At 41.2% G+C, this 14,413-nt stretch overlaps 1 protein-coding gene across 1 annotated transcript in view; it reads left to right on the forward strand.

Moving 5' to 3' along the window:
• LOC139375828 (pinopsin-like) overlaps window positions 1-7,014 on the forward strand; it is a 54,499-nt gene extending 47,485 nt beyond the window's left edge. The window contains exon 4 of the mRNA XM_071117727.1: window positions 6,661-7,014. Within this exon, the coding sequence (XP_070973828.1) occupies window positions 6,661-7,014 (354 nt within the window). The remainder of the gene's footprint in view (window positions 1-6,660) is intronic.
• Window positions 7,015-14,413: the final 7,399 nt, after the last annotated feature.

The following is a 14,413-nucleotide window of genomic DNA, read 5'->3' on the forward strand; positions in this document are numbered from 1 at the left end:
GGAGTACCAGTACCATGGCCCTATCTGTATTTCCTGAGGATATTTTATATACTCTTTTGTGGCAAAGTAAAGTTGCTATTCGAACACCTTTTGCTGATTGTCTAATTATCATTTTTGTGTCTTGTTTTCTTAGTATGGCTACTGTAAATACAGGGAGTACCAGGTTATAACATGGCTACTGTAAATACAGGGAGCACCAGGTAATACCATGGCTACTGTTAATACAGGGAGGTAATAACATGGCTACTGTAAATACAGGGAGCACCAGGTAATACCATGGCTACTGTAAATACAGGGAGCACCAGGTAATAACATGGCTACTGTAAATACAGGGAGCACCAGGTAATAACATGGCTACTGTAAATACAGGGAGTACCAGGTAATAAAATGGCTACTGTTAATACAGGGAGCACCAGGTAATACCATGGCTACTGTTAATACAGGGAGTACCAGGTAATAACATGGCTACTGTAAATACAGGGAGGTAATAACATGGCTACTGTAAATGCAGGGAGCACCAGGTAATACCATGGCTACTGTAAATACAGGGAGCACCAGGTAATAACATGGCTACTGTAAATACAGGGCGCACCAGGTAATAACATGGCTACTGTTAATACAGGGAGGACCAGGTAATAACATGGCTACTGTAAATACAGGGAGCACCAGGTAATAACATGGCTACTGTAAATACAGGGAGTACCAGGTAATAACATGGCTACTGTAAATACAGGGAGTACCAGGTAATAACATGGCTACTGTTAATACAGGGAGCACCAGGTAACACCATGGCTACTGTTAATACAGGGAGTACCAGGTAATAACATGGCTACTGTAAATGCAGGGAGCACCAGGTAATAACATGGCTACTGTAAATACAGGGAGTACCAGGTAATAACATGGCTACTGTTAATACAGGGAGCACCAGGTAACACCATGGCTACTGTTAATACAGGGAGTACCAGGTAATAACATGGCTACTGTAAATGCAGGGAGCACCAGGTAATAATATGGCTACTGTAAATACAGGGAGTACCAGGTTATAACATGGCTACTGTAAATACAGGGAGCACCAGGTAATACCATGGCTACTGTTAATACAGGGAGTACCAGGTAATAACATGGCTACTGTAAATACAGGGAGCACCAGGTAATACCATGGCTACTGTAAATACAGGGAGCACCAGGTAATAACATGGCTACTGTAAATACAGGGAGCACCAGGTAATAACATGGCTACTGTAAATACAGGGAGTACCAGGTTATAAAATGGCTACTGTTAATACAGGGAGCACCAGGTAATACCATGGCTACTGTTAATACAGGGAGTACCAGGTAATAACATGGCTACTGTAAATACAGGGAGGTAATAACATGGCTACTGTAAATGCAGGGAGCACCAGGTAATACCATGGCTACTGTAAATACAGGGAGCACCAGGTAATAACATGGCTACTGTAAATACAGGGAGCACCAGGTAATAACATGGCTACTGTAAATACAGGGAGCACCAGGTAATAACATGGCTACTGTAAATACAGGGAGTACCAGGTAATAACATGGCTACTGTATACACAGGAAGCACCAGTACCGAGTCGATGTGCCGGGGTATGAGGTAATTGAGGTAGTTATGTACATACAGCTCCATTAACTTTCTCCTATGAGTCCAGCGTTGTGTGTATCAAGTGCAACTTTTACTCAACAGTAAAACCCTGGTGATCACAGTTGAAAACCCTCTATGTCTTAAATGTAGGTTTATTGCTCACAAGCTCGCTATTAATGATATAATGCTACGTAATGACAGTATGAATGCTCCAATGTCTCATCGTGCCTCTTTCAAATAATACATCCCACCAATGGCTGACCTTAAAGGATGTTTTGAGCCCGCTCATCGGAGACCGGAATGTCCTGTATGTCATTTTCAGTCTTCAATTCCTCCCAGCCCGTAACAATGGAAACTGTGAGTTGAGGCGAGTTGAAGACTAAAAATGCTGTACAGATACAAGTAGCGGTATGTGTTTGTCTCACTGAAGACCGTCGAAGACAACACTGTGTATATGGTGAGTACAATTAGCTTCTTCTCTCCCTCTTAGTACAGTGAAGGTGGCCATGGATGTTGCAGATGGGGGATTGTTAAAATGGCTACAAAAACGAGCCTACAGATGCAGGGTCTTCATTTGATCACCCTTTTTTTTTTGCAGGAAATGTCCTGCACAGCAGATAATGCAAACTTGTAGTGTATTTGAGGTTTAAAAAGGCTTCTAAAGTTTGTCATTTCCACTTTAAAAAATGTCAGACATCAATTGTCCTGACTAAACGTTTATCAAACCCCAACCAAAATGTCCATTAATTATAATCCAAACAATAATTCACATTTCCTGTTGCTTATGAGGTAAGGAAACAAATATCCAAATGATGTTGCTGAACTATAGCATTTTGTTTAGAGTTGCTACCTTTAAAGGTGCTGCCAAAGTAAAGGTGCTGCCAAACAAAGTGAAAAAAGTCTGCGTTTAAAAGAATGAAGCGCTTGAAGCGTTTTAAAGGTTATACATCTGACATTTCTACTGGCAAATCAAACATGTAACATTTCCACCTCAATCACATATCGGAGGTAATGACGGAGAAAAACTGTTGTCCAGCTGTGTACATCTCCCCGCTTTCATGATCAGTTCCTGACAGCGAGGTCATTCACATTACAACTGTTGAGGGGTTTAGGACACATTTCAGCCGAAGGCATTTCTAGTTGTACAACTGACTAGGTACACCCACCCCTTTACCATTCCCTTTCTTCCTCAAGTCCTTTCAACAGTTGGCTCACAAGAGTTTTTGCCTTAAAGAAAAGCCTCAATTTGTCTGGGCATGGACTCTACAAAGAGTTCCACAGGGATGCTGGCCCATGTTGACTCCAATGCTTCCCACAGTTGTGTGAAGTTGGCTGAATGTCCTTTGGGTGGTGGACTGTTCTTGATACACATGGGAAACTGTTGAGTGTGAAAAGCCCAGCAGCGTTGCAGTTCTTGATATAAATCAGTGTGCCTGGAACCTACTACCATACCCTGTTCAAAGGCACTTAAATATGTTGTCTTGCCCCTTCACCCTCTGAATGGCACACATACACAATCCATGTCTCAATTGTCTCAAGGCTTAAAAATCCTTCTTTATCCTGTCTCCTCCCCTTCATCTACACAGATTTATATCGATTTAACAAGTGACATCAATAAGGGATCATAGCTTTCACCTGGTTTCACTTGGTCAGTCTATGTCACGGAAAGAGCAGTTGTTCTTAATGTTTTGTATACTCTGTGTATTTCATTTACAATTAGTGTGCAACGCTGCCTTTTAGGCAATGTGTGACTATTTTGAAGAATATCCAATATAAATATATTTTGATTTGTTTAACACTTTTTTTTGGTTACTACATGATTGTGTTATTTCATAGTTTTGTCTTCAATATTTTTCTACGATGTAGAAAATAGTAAAAATAAAGAATGAGTAGGTGTGGCCAAACTTTTGACTGGTACTGTATATGTACCCATTGATGTAACTTAGAAATGCCTCCATGAGCTTAGTTCAATTGTCGTATGCCATCAGAACACAAAATATAAACTGTTTTACTCCAATGTTTGTAAACAATGTAAGTATAAAGAAACTCTGTATAGCCTCAAAACATTACAAATATGACTTTGACATCCTGGATGGTCAGTCATTTTGGGGCTTATAGCCTAGTAGCCTAGTGGTTAGCCCAGCAGGTAGCCTAGTGGTTAGAGCGTTGGGCCTGTAACTGAACGGTTGCTGGATTGAATCCCTGAGCTGACAAGGTACATTTCTGTCGTTCTGCCCCTGAACAAGGCAGTTAACCCACTGTTCCACAGTAGTCCGTCATTGTAAAATAAGTATTTGTTCTTAACTGACTTGCACGGTTAAATAAAACAAGTGGGAGTACTCTTTGTTATTGTTTCAATTACTGATTGCCGCTTTAAAGGTAGTTTTGAATTGAGCCGACATCTGCAGCGTTTACCTACCTTGAATCTCCTTTGTCAACTAGAAGGTTCGGATGGACTCCCGGCCTTATATAAACTGCTGTGTTTGCAGAGCCAGTCTTGGAGCTAACCAACTCCTCCACCCCTCTTCGTGACATACCCCTCAGGTGTTTTTCAACCAGTGCCAATGAAACATTTAGATCTAGTTTCAGTGCACTGAACCAGACCAGAACAGTCAAAGTTCATTACAAACTTTCCCACAACTTCTCTCATTCCACCTACGTATCACAGTTCTTTCCATCCTGGTCTTAGACCCACTATTTGATGTTTCCCCCTATATCACCCATACAGTATTATGGCCTTTTCCTGTCTCTTGTTCTGCTTTCCACCTCTCACTCATCCATCCTATCCTCTCCCCAGTAGGGTTTGTGTTTTGACAGCTGACAAAAACCAGGGGATGCTCAACAACAAGATCATAGAGGTTCTATCCACCTCATGCCAGTCTCTAGCCTCTCCAATATGACATCATGAGATGGGGATTGTCTACTTTTGCCAACGTACTGTGGATCTTTGTTACTGTATCTTGGTTTTGTCTGGATTATCTTTTCTCTCTCTGTGTGTGTGTGTGTGTGTGTGTGTGTGTGTGTGTGTGTGTGTGTGTGCGGGGGAGGGGTGTCTGTCTCTGTTTTTGTGATTTCCGTCTGAAGAGGCAACAGTGCCGTAGGGCTCTCTACTTTTTGACTTCTCTTGAGGAAATGTAGTAGACTATAAGTATACATGAAATATGCTGAGTATACTAAGTACACTACGTTTTCTCAAGGGAGGTGACGTCAGTGCCCTTAAGATGGCGGTACAGGACGGGAGGGTTGTGAAAGTTCAGCCTGGGCCATAGGATTTTTCTACTAAGGTCTCTGTCTCCATCTGAATGTGTGCATGCCTGGAATAAAAACAAACCAATGGCCTAATTGTTATGCTTTTAAAACGGGATCTGGAGTTTTTTAATAATTCAATCTGTCTGCTTTCCATAAATTAAATATCTGAGCTGTGAGTTTTTGACTTTGGAGTGAAACATAGATATATATAGATGGCGTGTTCATGCAGAATCCAATCTATTTCTGTTGATAGGTGAAAGCATATGCAGAAAAGTACCTTACACCTAACGGTAAAATATGGTGGTGGATCTTTGATGTTATGGGGCTATATTGCTTCCACTGGTCCTGGGGCCCTTGTTAAGGTCAACAGCATCATGAACTTTACCCAGTACCAGGACATTTTTGCCAAAAACTTGGTTGTCTCTGTCAGGAAGCTGAAACTTGGCCGGAGGTGGATATTCCAGCAAGAAAATAACCCCAAGCACACATTCAAATCCACAAAGAAATGGTTAATTGACTACAAAATAAACATTTTGCAATGGCCATCTCACTCTCCGGACTTGAACCCTATTGAAAACCTGTGGTTTGAATTAAAGAGGGCAGTCCATAAGCACAGACGAAGGATATCAAGGATCTGGAAAGATTCTTTATGGATGAATGGTCTAAAATCCCTCCCAACATGTTTTCCAATGTCATAAAACATTTTAGAATAAGGCTCAGTGTTGTTACCCTCGCAAGGGGATTATGCTGCAAACAGGGGTGTTTTTTTTGTGGAGAATACAATATAGTTCAGTATTTGTATTATTTGTATTATTTAATGTATACAATGTGTTTTTTTGCTCATCTTTATCAAGGGTGCCAATAATTATAGACCTGACTCCATCTAGTCCATTATTGTAATCATTGCTCATCTCTCTGGGGCGGGACTATGATGTAGTGGTTAGGGTACGGTTGAGAAAATAAGTCTCTGTTGTCCTCTTTACCTCAGCAGGCTTTTTCCATTTAAGGTTACCAGTACCTCACATTAGCAAACACTTATCCAATTGAAAAGGCTGAAATTGTTCCATTCTTGATTGAGAATGTAATTAATTCAGCATTTAATTCCATTTGGGAAATGCACAAATAATTAGTGTCTCTCAGCTTTGTTCCACATGAAAAGGAAACGGAGGTCTCCAATCAGACGGCTCTGAATTGCTCGTAATTATCGACCATTGCACTTCTCAAGAGAAAGAGAGCGGGAGTCATGTGTCACGGAGCGAAATAATTTCCCTGGTGAGAAAGGCTCAACTTGTATGGACCCCTTGTTTGTCAGCAGGAAGTTGGAGAGTTTATGTGATTGTGCCTGCGGAGATGTGATTTTGTAGCTCAGTTGGTAGGGCATGGCGCTTGTAACCACAGGGTAGTGGGTTCGATTGCCGGGACCACCCATACGTAAAATGTATGCACGCATGACTGTATGCTAAATGGCACATATTAACCTCAAGCAGGTACACTTGTATCTCTAAGTAGTCTTCGTGGAGTTGGGGTAGGTAACAACTTGAAGTAGGTACATTAGTAAATGGTCCTTAAACCTTAACACTGATGTTTGCAATGAATAAAGGCTAACGATAGTACATACATCATTTGTTTTCCCCATTTTAAGAAAGGCCATGACTGGATGTGTTTTCTAGCCTGACCATTCCTTAGTAGATCAATCTGATACTACACAGACAACAGATTATCTACTGTCTCTGCATCCTTCTGTTTGTCCGTCTGCATGTTGGGTGTGTGTTTGAACGTGGGCGTGTGTGTGTGCACTGGTATGCCAGTTCCACAGGTGTTTCCGAGCGCTGCTGAGGTGCCAAGAGCCTCAGCGGGGTTCCAGCCTCAGGAACTCCTCCAAGGCACCGCCCAAAGCCGCCCGAGGCAGTGCCCGCAAAACCAAACAACACAACTTAACTTTCATGGTTGCCTCCCTTGGGCAGCCCACCAGCGACGTCCCCCAGCTGGGGAATGCAACCCTGGACTCAGCCGCCCCTGCTTACTCTGATATGGTCAGGCCCACCATTGTGTCGCTAGTGGCCCACTACAACGGCGGCCTGGGGCCAACAGGGGTTACAACCCCTAGGAACCAATTACAGGGAGGGGAGGAGGATCCAGAGGAGTCGTCAAAGTGGATTTAGTGCTGTCAGTATGATGGACAGCAGGCTATAAAATCTGAATGCCTCCGGACTCTTTGGAAGTGGAGCCGCAGGAGCTGCTAGTGCATCTTGAGGAAGGACATCAATCTGTCTGGGTCTGCACAAGCTTGTATACATTCTGTCGCCGTTTACTAGCTCAAATACGCCTATGGACCGAGAGTGGGGAGAGAATGGTGCGAAGAACCCCAATTTATTTTGTGCAATTTCTAATGTTTTGTAAAATATATTAGTTCCATGCCATGTCGATGTGATTTCACCCTCTGTCAGTGTACCTTTATAGTGCAAAAAAAAAACAGAGAGAGATGAAGAGTGTATTTTTGTACTGAGCGGAGATTGGAGTCACAGATTGAGGGAACTCAAGTATAGTATTTCAAGTATTTTCAGGAGACACGTTTCAAAGGTGTGACGATGACAAAGCGCTCAGAAAGAAAAAAAAAATAATTGAACTGTTAATGAATTCTGAGCATTGATCTATTGTTGTATTCCATTTTCTATCAAATATTTTAAATTGGTTTCATCACTCGACACTTAAAACGTATTCAACTGTAACTAGTCACACGTTACTTGTTGTATATCATTTATCATAAACATAGGTAGCATGTCCGGTATGTATATTTCTTAATTTTATGTAAATATGCAAACGTATCACCAGGTGATAAAATGTGGAGGCAGGAGGTCCAGGGTACACTTAGAAAAAAGGGTTCCGAAAAGGTTATTTGGTTGTCTTACACCAAACTTGGCATGATCATCAATTTCACAGTATTATTCCAACCTCATAGTGTGAAAATCACGTTTTTTTTAAATTGCCCTGGGCCTTTAAACAACTTTACAGCATTATGATACAATAGTTTGTTTCTATTCATGTGAAATATGATTGCAGATTTTATGATTTAGGCCTACGATTAGCTAGGTGTCGAGACAGAATGTGTCTCACTGTAGACATGGTTAGATATCAACCCACTAAATTAGAATTGCTAACGTTCACATGGGCGTTACTCGCCACCCATCATCTTGATTGGTAATCAGCAATTACCCTTTTTATTACTACCACTACATCCCTGGTTACATTTTTTTGGGGCCAGTTTGTGTTACCCACATTTGGTCAAAACAAGGGACTTCCCGGTTAAGCCTATAATGACGTGAAATGATTGTAGTACACTTCTGTCGCATTGTAAAATGCTTCAAACGACGCAGGCCTCATCTATATAAAAAAAATACTTTGAAGTTATCAATTAAAAGGTCTGACAGTAATTACCTGGAAATTATACAGTGATAATATATGAATTACTGCTAGCTACTTGCACTGCTAGCTAGTTTGTTTACTTTGACTAATTGGTCTAATTTGAATATCAGTTAAGTACAAACTATGAAAATAATCACGTTTACATCATACCCAATTGGGTCTGAAGAATGTCAAAGTGCGCGGCTTGTTATGACATGACGGTGCAAAGAGGAAGTAGAGTCGTGGTTCAGAGCATGTGATCATATGAGTTTTACTATTACTGGCCTTCAGCCTTACATCATTTACTGTAGATGTTGGACCCCAACTTTTGAGGTTATACCCAGTGCTTCTGGTGGAAATTAAAATGTGGATTGGCGCAGCAGTAAGGAAGCCCACAATGGCCCACTTCATGTATAGTGAGTGCAGTGTGAACAAAGCACACTTTCTGAATTATTTTCATTTTAACTGGAGCACATTGTTGTTCAAATCTGAAATATATATTTTTTTAAATGTAACATTTATTTAACTAGACAAGTCAGTTAACTTATTGTACAATGAGCTGACAGGAGTCCCACATTTGCATATTGTTTGAAATGTGTTTGTTTGCTTAAAATCAGAGAAGTTGATGTTACACCATTTTTTTTAAATATTAACAATAGAATGGTTATGAAGGAGTTATAAAATGCTTGAATTGACCACGATGAATATGTGTAACCATTTGTAGTGGAATGTTATCTCACTGGGGGGGAAAAAAATGCATTCAACACTGTACATAGATGTGTCCTCAACTAACTGACCACAGAGACAGTTGACTATGGACTGTATCACTGACTGTATGTTTGTTTTAGAAATATATAAATACATGGACAGACCAGTTACAGTACTTAAATAATGTTACAACAAAGTGAGAAGAATTTCATACTGTTTTGACGGTTGCGGTTTAATAAAGTTATTTTTATTTTTTAAACAATGTCTTCTGTTGTTGATGTATTCTGTACAGAGCTGCTGTACACACTGGGCCCAATGAAAGTACAAACAAGTATCTGATAACTGTAAAATAAAGTGCTATAGAGGTGTTACACAATATGCAGACCAATGATAATAAGGTAGCATTAGCTGAGCTGGAACGACACATAGGGCAGAAGCCTATCTCTGTAGTGTGAGGTATCTTGATGAAAAGTACACACCCCCCTGGACAGATCTAGTCTATCACAAGGCCTTACACCCCCCAATCTATCTCCTTAGTGCCACGTAGAGAGGCATCAGGTCCTTTAGAGTCTTCGGTATGACTTGACCAAGGATTAAACCCCCAACCTTCCAATCTCAGGGCTCTAACCACAAGGTCGATGAGTAGTGCCAACTTTTAAATTACACTGTTACGGTAGTAATAGTAATTCAGACACCTTTTTTTACTTATCCTCCCTTCCACGTATGACTACCTGATCAAGAAGGCCATTTGAATAGCTTTAGGTAAGGGCTAGGTTACAGGTAATGAACAGTCTGGCTCTACGTAGTTTCTGACCTTGGACCCACTTAACAGGCAGCTCAAGAGTTAACACACCCAGTAAAGTTGATTTAAACACACTGAGGAAGACGAACATGGGGATGAAAAGTGGGAATGGTAGTGATATTGTAACAGAGGTAATGAATACATGCATACCCAATGAATACACCCGGGCACAAATGCACAGATATAAAATCTTAGAGAATAGGGAATGCATAGATTGCATATGCCACCTGCAGCGTATTACATCCCACTCAGAGGGACAACAGTAGTAACTAACTACGAAGAACAATATACTAATGTCACACAACTCCCTTTGGGCACGCACACAATCTCGCCAGTCCAGAGATTTACACCTTCCTGATATTGAGTTGCACCCCTTTTAGTCCTCAGAACAGTCTCAATTCGTCAGGGCATGAACTCCATAAGGTGTCGAAAGCATTCCACAGGGATGCTGGTCCATGTTGACTCCAATGCTTCCCACAGTTGTGTCAAGTTGGCTGGATGTCCTTTGGGTGGTGGACTGTTCTTGATACACATGGGAAACTGTCGAGTGTGGAAAAAAACAGCAGCATTGCAGTTCATGACACATTCAAACCGGTGCGCCTGGCACCTACTACCATACTCTGTTCAAAGGCACTTCAATCTTTTGTCGTGCCCATTCACCCTCTGAATGGCACACATACACAATCCATGTCTCAATTGTCTCAAGGCTTAAAAATCCTTATTTAACCTGTCTCCTGCCCTTCACCTACACTGACTGAAGTGGATTTAACAAGTGACATCAATAAGGGATCAACGCTTTCACCTGGATTCACCTGGTATTTCTATATCATGGAAAGAGCAGGTGTCCTTAATATTTTGTACACTTAATGTAAATTAGTTTCGTTGTTGATGGGCAGAGATTGAGATGTTGCTCTCTGCAACTGCTTGAGGGAGACATCAACATCTCACAAACATGAGCTGTGGAGTCAAGAGTAAGGGCAGATGTCCGACCCCCTAGTAACCCTAGCAACCTATCAGGGCACAGGTCACGCAGGTTAGAGAGCGTTTGAGAGGCAGGTTTATGGTTCCCCCTAAACTCTCAGGTTCCGGTTGTGGGTGATGGGGAGTGGATCGAAAGCTCAGGGTTGTGAGGTGCTGATAACAGTTGCTAGGGAATCCGTAACAGACAATATAATGTACCTTATACTGTTTATGGCCTTCAAAGCTTAAACTACGAGCTTAAACCACGAGCTTAAACCACATGCTTAAACCACGAGCTTAAACCACAAGCTTAAACACGCGCTTAAACCACGAGCTTAAACCACAAGCTTAAACACGAGCTTAAACCACGAGCTTAAACCACAAGCTTAAACACGAGCTTAAACCACGAGCTTAAACCACAAGCTTAAACCATGAGCTTAAACCACGAGCTTAAACCACACGCTTAACCACAAGTTTAAACCACAAGCTTATCTGGCAAACTGCCAAAATAAAGGAAACACCAACATAAAGTGTCTTAATAGGGCGTTTGGCCACCACAAGCCACCAGAACAGCTTCAATGCACCCTGGCATAGATTCTACAACTGTCTGGAACTCTATTGGAGAGATGCAACACAATTATTGGTGTGTTGTTGATGGTGGATTGGTGTTGCTCCAGAATGTGTTCAATTGGGTTAATATATGATGACTGAGACGGCATGTGGTTTACATCGTTTTCATGCTCATCAAACCATTCATTGACCACTTATACCCTGTGGATGGGGCCATTGTCATCCTGGAAGAGATCACTCCCAACAGGATAGAAATGATTCTCCATAGGTTGAAGACAATCACTCAGAATGGCTGTGTATTTATTGGTATGTTCGAGTTTTCTTTCGGCTTGCATTTGTATTTGTTTTTTTCGGGGAATTTTTCTGTAATTTCTGTAATTCAGTTATCATCTGTAAAAGAGACTTTGGTCTCAGCCTGACTCCCTACAAAAAAATTAAAATAAAGGAATTAGATAGAATGATAGAATCTAGCCCCCAGTAAATTTGATAGAATCCAGCTCCCAGTAGATCTGATAGAATTGAACCCCCAGTAGATCTAATATAATCTAGCCAGTAGATCTGATAGAATCTAGCCCCCAGTAGATCTGATAGAATCTAGCCCCCAGTAGATCTGATAGAATCTAGCCAGTAGATCTGATAGAATCTAGCCCCCAGTAGATTTGATAGAATCTAGCCCCCAGTAGATCTGATAGAATCTAGCCCCCAGTAGATTTGATAGAATCTAGCTCCCAGTAGATCTGATAGAATTGAACCCCCAGTAGATCTAATATAATCTAGCCCCCAGTAGATATGATATAATCTAGCCCCCAGTAGATCTGATATAATCTAGCCAGTAGATCTGATAGAATCTAGCTCCCAGTAGATCTGATAGAATCTAGCCAGTAGATCTGATAGAATCTAGCTCCCAGTAGATCTAATATAATCTAGTAAGACTCCCTGATAAAATAAAGGTTAAATAAAAATGTATTAAAAAATGTCACATTAACATAGGGAGGCAGAAGAGTATGCCAGCCAGACTCTTGAGAAGAGGGACTTATCCTCCTTGGGGCACTGTGGCCAGGGCCTCTCTAGATTCTACTCCTTGTAATATACCTCGGGGTTGATGGAATCAGGACCCGAACTGATGCTATCAGCCTGGAGTGAAGTAGACATTTGGAGTTTGCGGTGTGGGGCTATAATTTGGACACTAGTGTTCAGAGAGACCTTAGTAGAGTAGAGATAAGAGCCACTTTAATAATCCACATGGCTGGCTCGCATTGTCTTAGGTCTTGTGATTTCCCTCAGAAGGCTGCAGGTACTTTCTTATTAACCTTGTGGACAGCTTGGTGTCCTCACATTCTGAATGAGCAAAGAAAATGATTCATTTAGTTGTTTTGATAAATACCTGCCCTGTAATGACACAGTTCCTGCGTCCTATCTTTACCTTCCCGCAGTTGTAGAACATCAAGGACTCCTCGATGTGATTAAAGAAGAGGTAAAACAAAAACAGCAGGAGGAAATGAAAAGCTGCTCTTGAACTTTGACGGAAAGTTGATTTCTTTTGAGTAACGAGGACGGTTTTCCACTTAGTTATTTCCCCCTCCCCCATGATTTACTCGCCTCCATTCCATCATTTTTATTTCACAGTTCACACAAGCTGCCACTACGAATAATTAGCATTGTTTTAAATCAATAACTTCTAGATTACTCTAGTGTTAGTAAAAGTAATCCTTAACTGATTTTTTATAATTATTCATAATTGTTTTTGTGATTTCGTTTTTTTTCCATTTTGTGGCAATTATCTGTCCGAAATGCATGTTCTTCTTATCCTTAACCACAGGTTAGACCACTGATAAATATTCTGTGAGATTTGAAATTGCATTTAAATCATAGCACATGGCTTGGAGGCTGTTGATGTTTTCTGTATTCTGCTCCTGTAAATGAATAGCGTCTGTGACACCTGAAGTGCTCCAAATCTGTCTTGAATTGACGCACCCCCAACAGGTGAAATGTATCTTCCGCTCATGCCAAATAATACTCACTGCCATGGCGATTGGCTGTGTGCCCAGCTATCAGTGGATGGCCAGCAGCAAAATGATGAACCACTGAGTAAATATACAGAGAGATGGGGCAGGAAGTTCAATAGCTAATTGATTCATTGTATGTATTATTACAAGAAGTTGCCTCGTTGGATTTTTTTAAAAGACTATTATTCCATCTGACCGCTCAGGACGCTCAGGATGTGTTTGCAGCAGCAGCATGTCCCCCCTTAGATTACTCTTGAAATCAGTTCCAGAACACCTTATTTGTTGGCAATTCGAAGGAGTCCACTAACGTGGCAATCATTATTGCATTGCAGAAAGGACATGGGTTAAAGGGTTTGTCAAACGATCAAATTAACGTACTTGCTTACTTCACCTTCACCTCTTATCGGTTCTGTAGTGATACAGAATACATATGATGACATGATGGGTGCACGAAATCAAATTTCACCTCTAAGGGGTAGTCTGAACACAAGCAAATAGCCATGGTTATTGGGATCATTGTTATGGTTATATTTAATTAATAAGCTCATTGTTTGGGCATTGTAAAAATACAATTATGTATTATATCATGACACAAGGCGAGACCCAGATGCAGACACAGGAGGCAGATGGTGGGAGTCTTACAATGTTTATTAATCCAGTAGGGTAAGGCAGGAGAATGGTTGTGAACAGGCAAAAGGGTCAAAACCAGTTCAGAGTCCAAACGGTACCGAATGACAGGCAGAATCAAGGTCAGGACAGGCAGGATGATCAGGCAGGATGATCAGGCAGGTGGGGAAGTAGTCCAGAGTCAGGCAGGGGTCAAGACCGGGAAGAGTATCAAAAAGAGAATAGCAAAAGGAGTACGGGAAAAACACGCTGGTTGACTTGACTGACATACAAGATGAACTGGCACAGAGACAGGAAACACAGGGGTAAATACACTGGGGAAAATAAGCGACACCCGGAGGGGGTGGAGCCAATCACAAGAACAGGTGAAACAGATCAGGGCGTGACATATTACAAGAAATATATGTGATTATTTATTGACAAATAGAATACAAAATAACTATTGTATTTGTGAAATTGTATTATGTTTATAATAAAGAGTGTGTA

Source organism: Oncorhynchus clarkii, chromosome 20, assembly GCF_045791955.1.
Source record: "Oncorhynchus clarkii lewisi isolate Uvic-CL-2024 chromosome 20, UVic_Ocla_1.0, whole genome shotgun sequence".
In the NCBI taxonomy this organism is placed as follows: domain Eukaryota; kingdom Metazoa; phylum Chordata; class Actinopteri; order Salmoniformes; family Salmonidae; genus Oncorhynchus; species Oncorhynchus clarkii.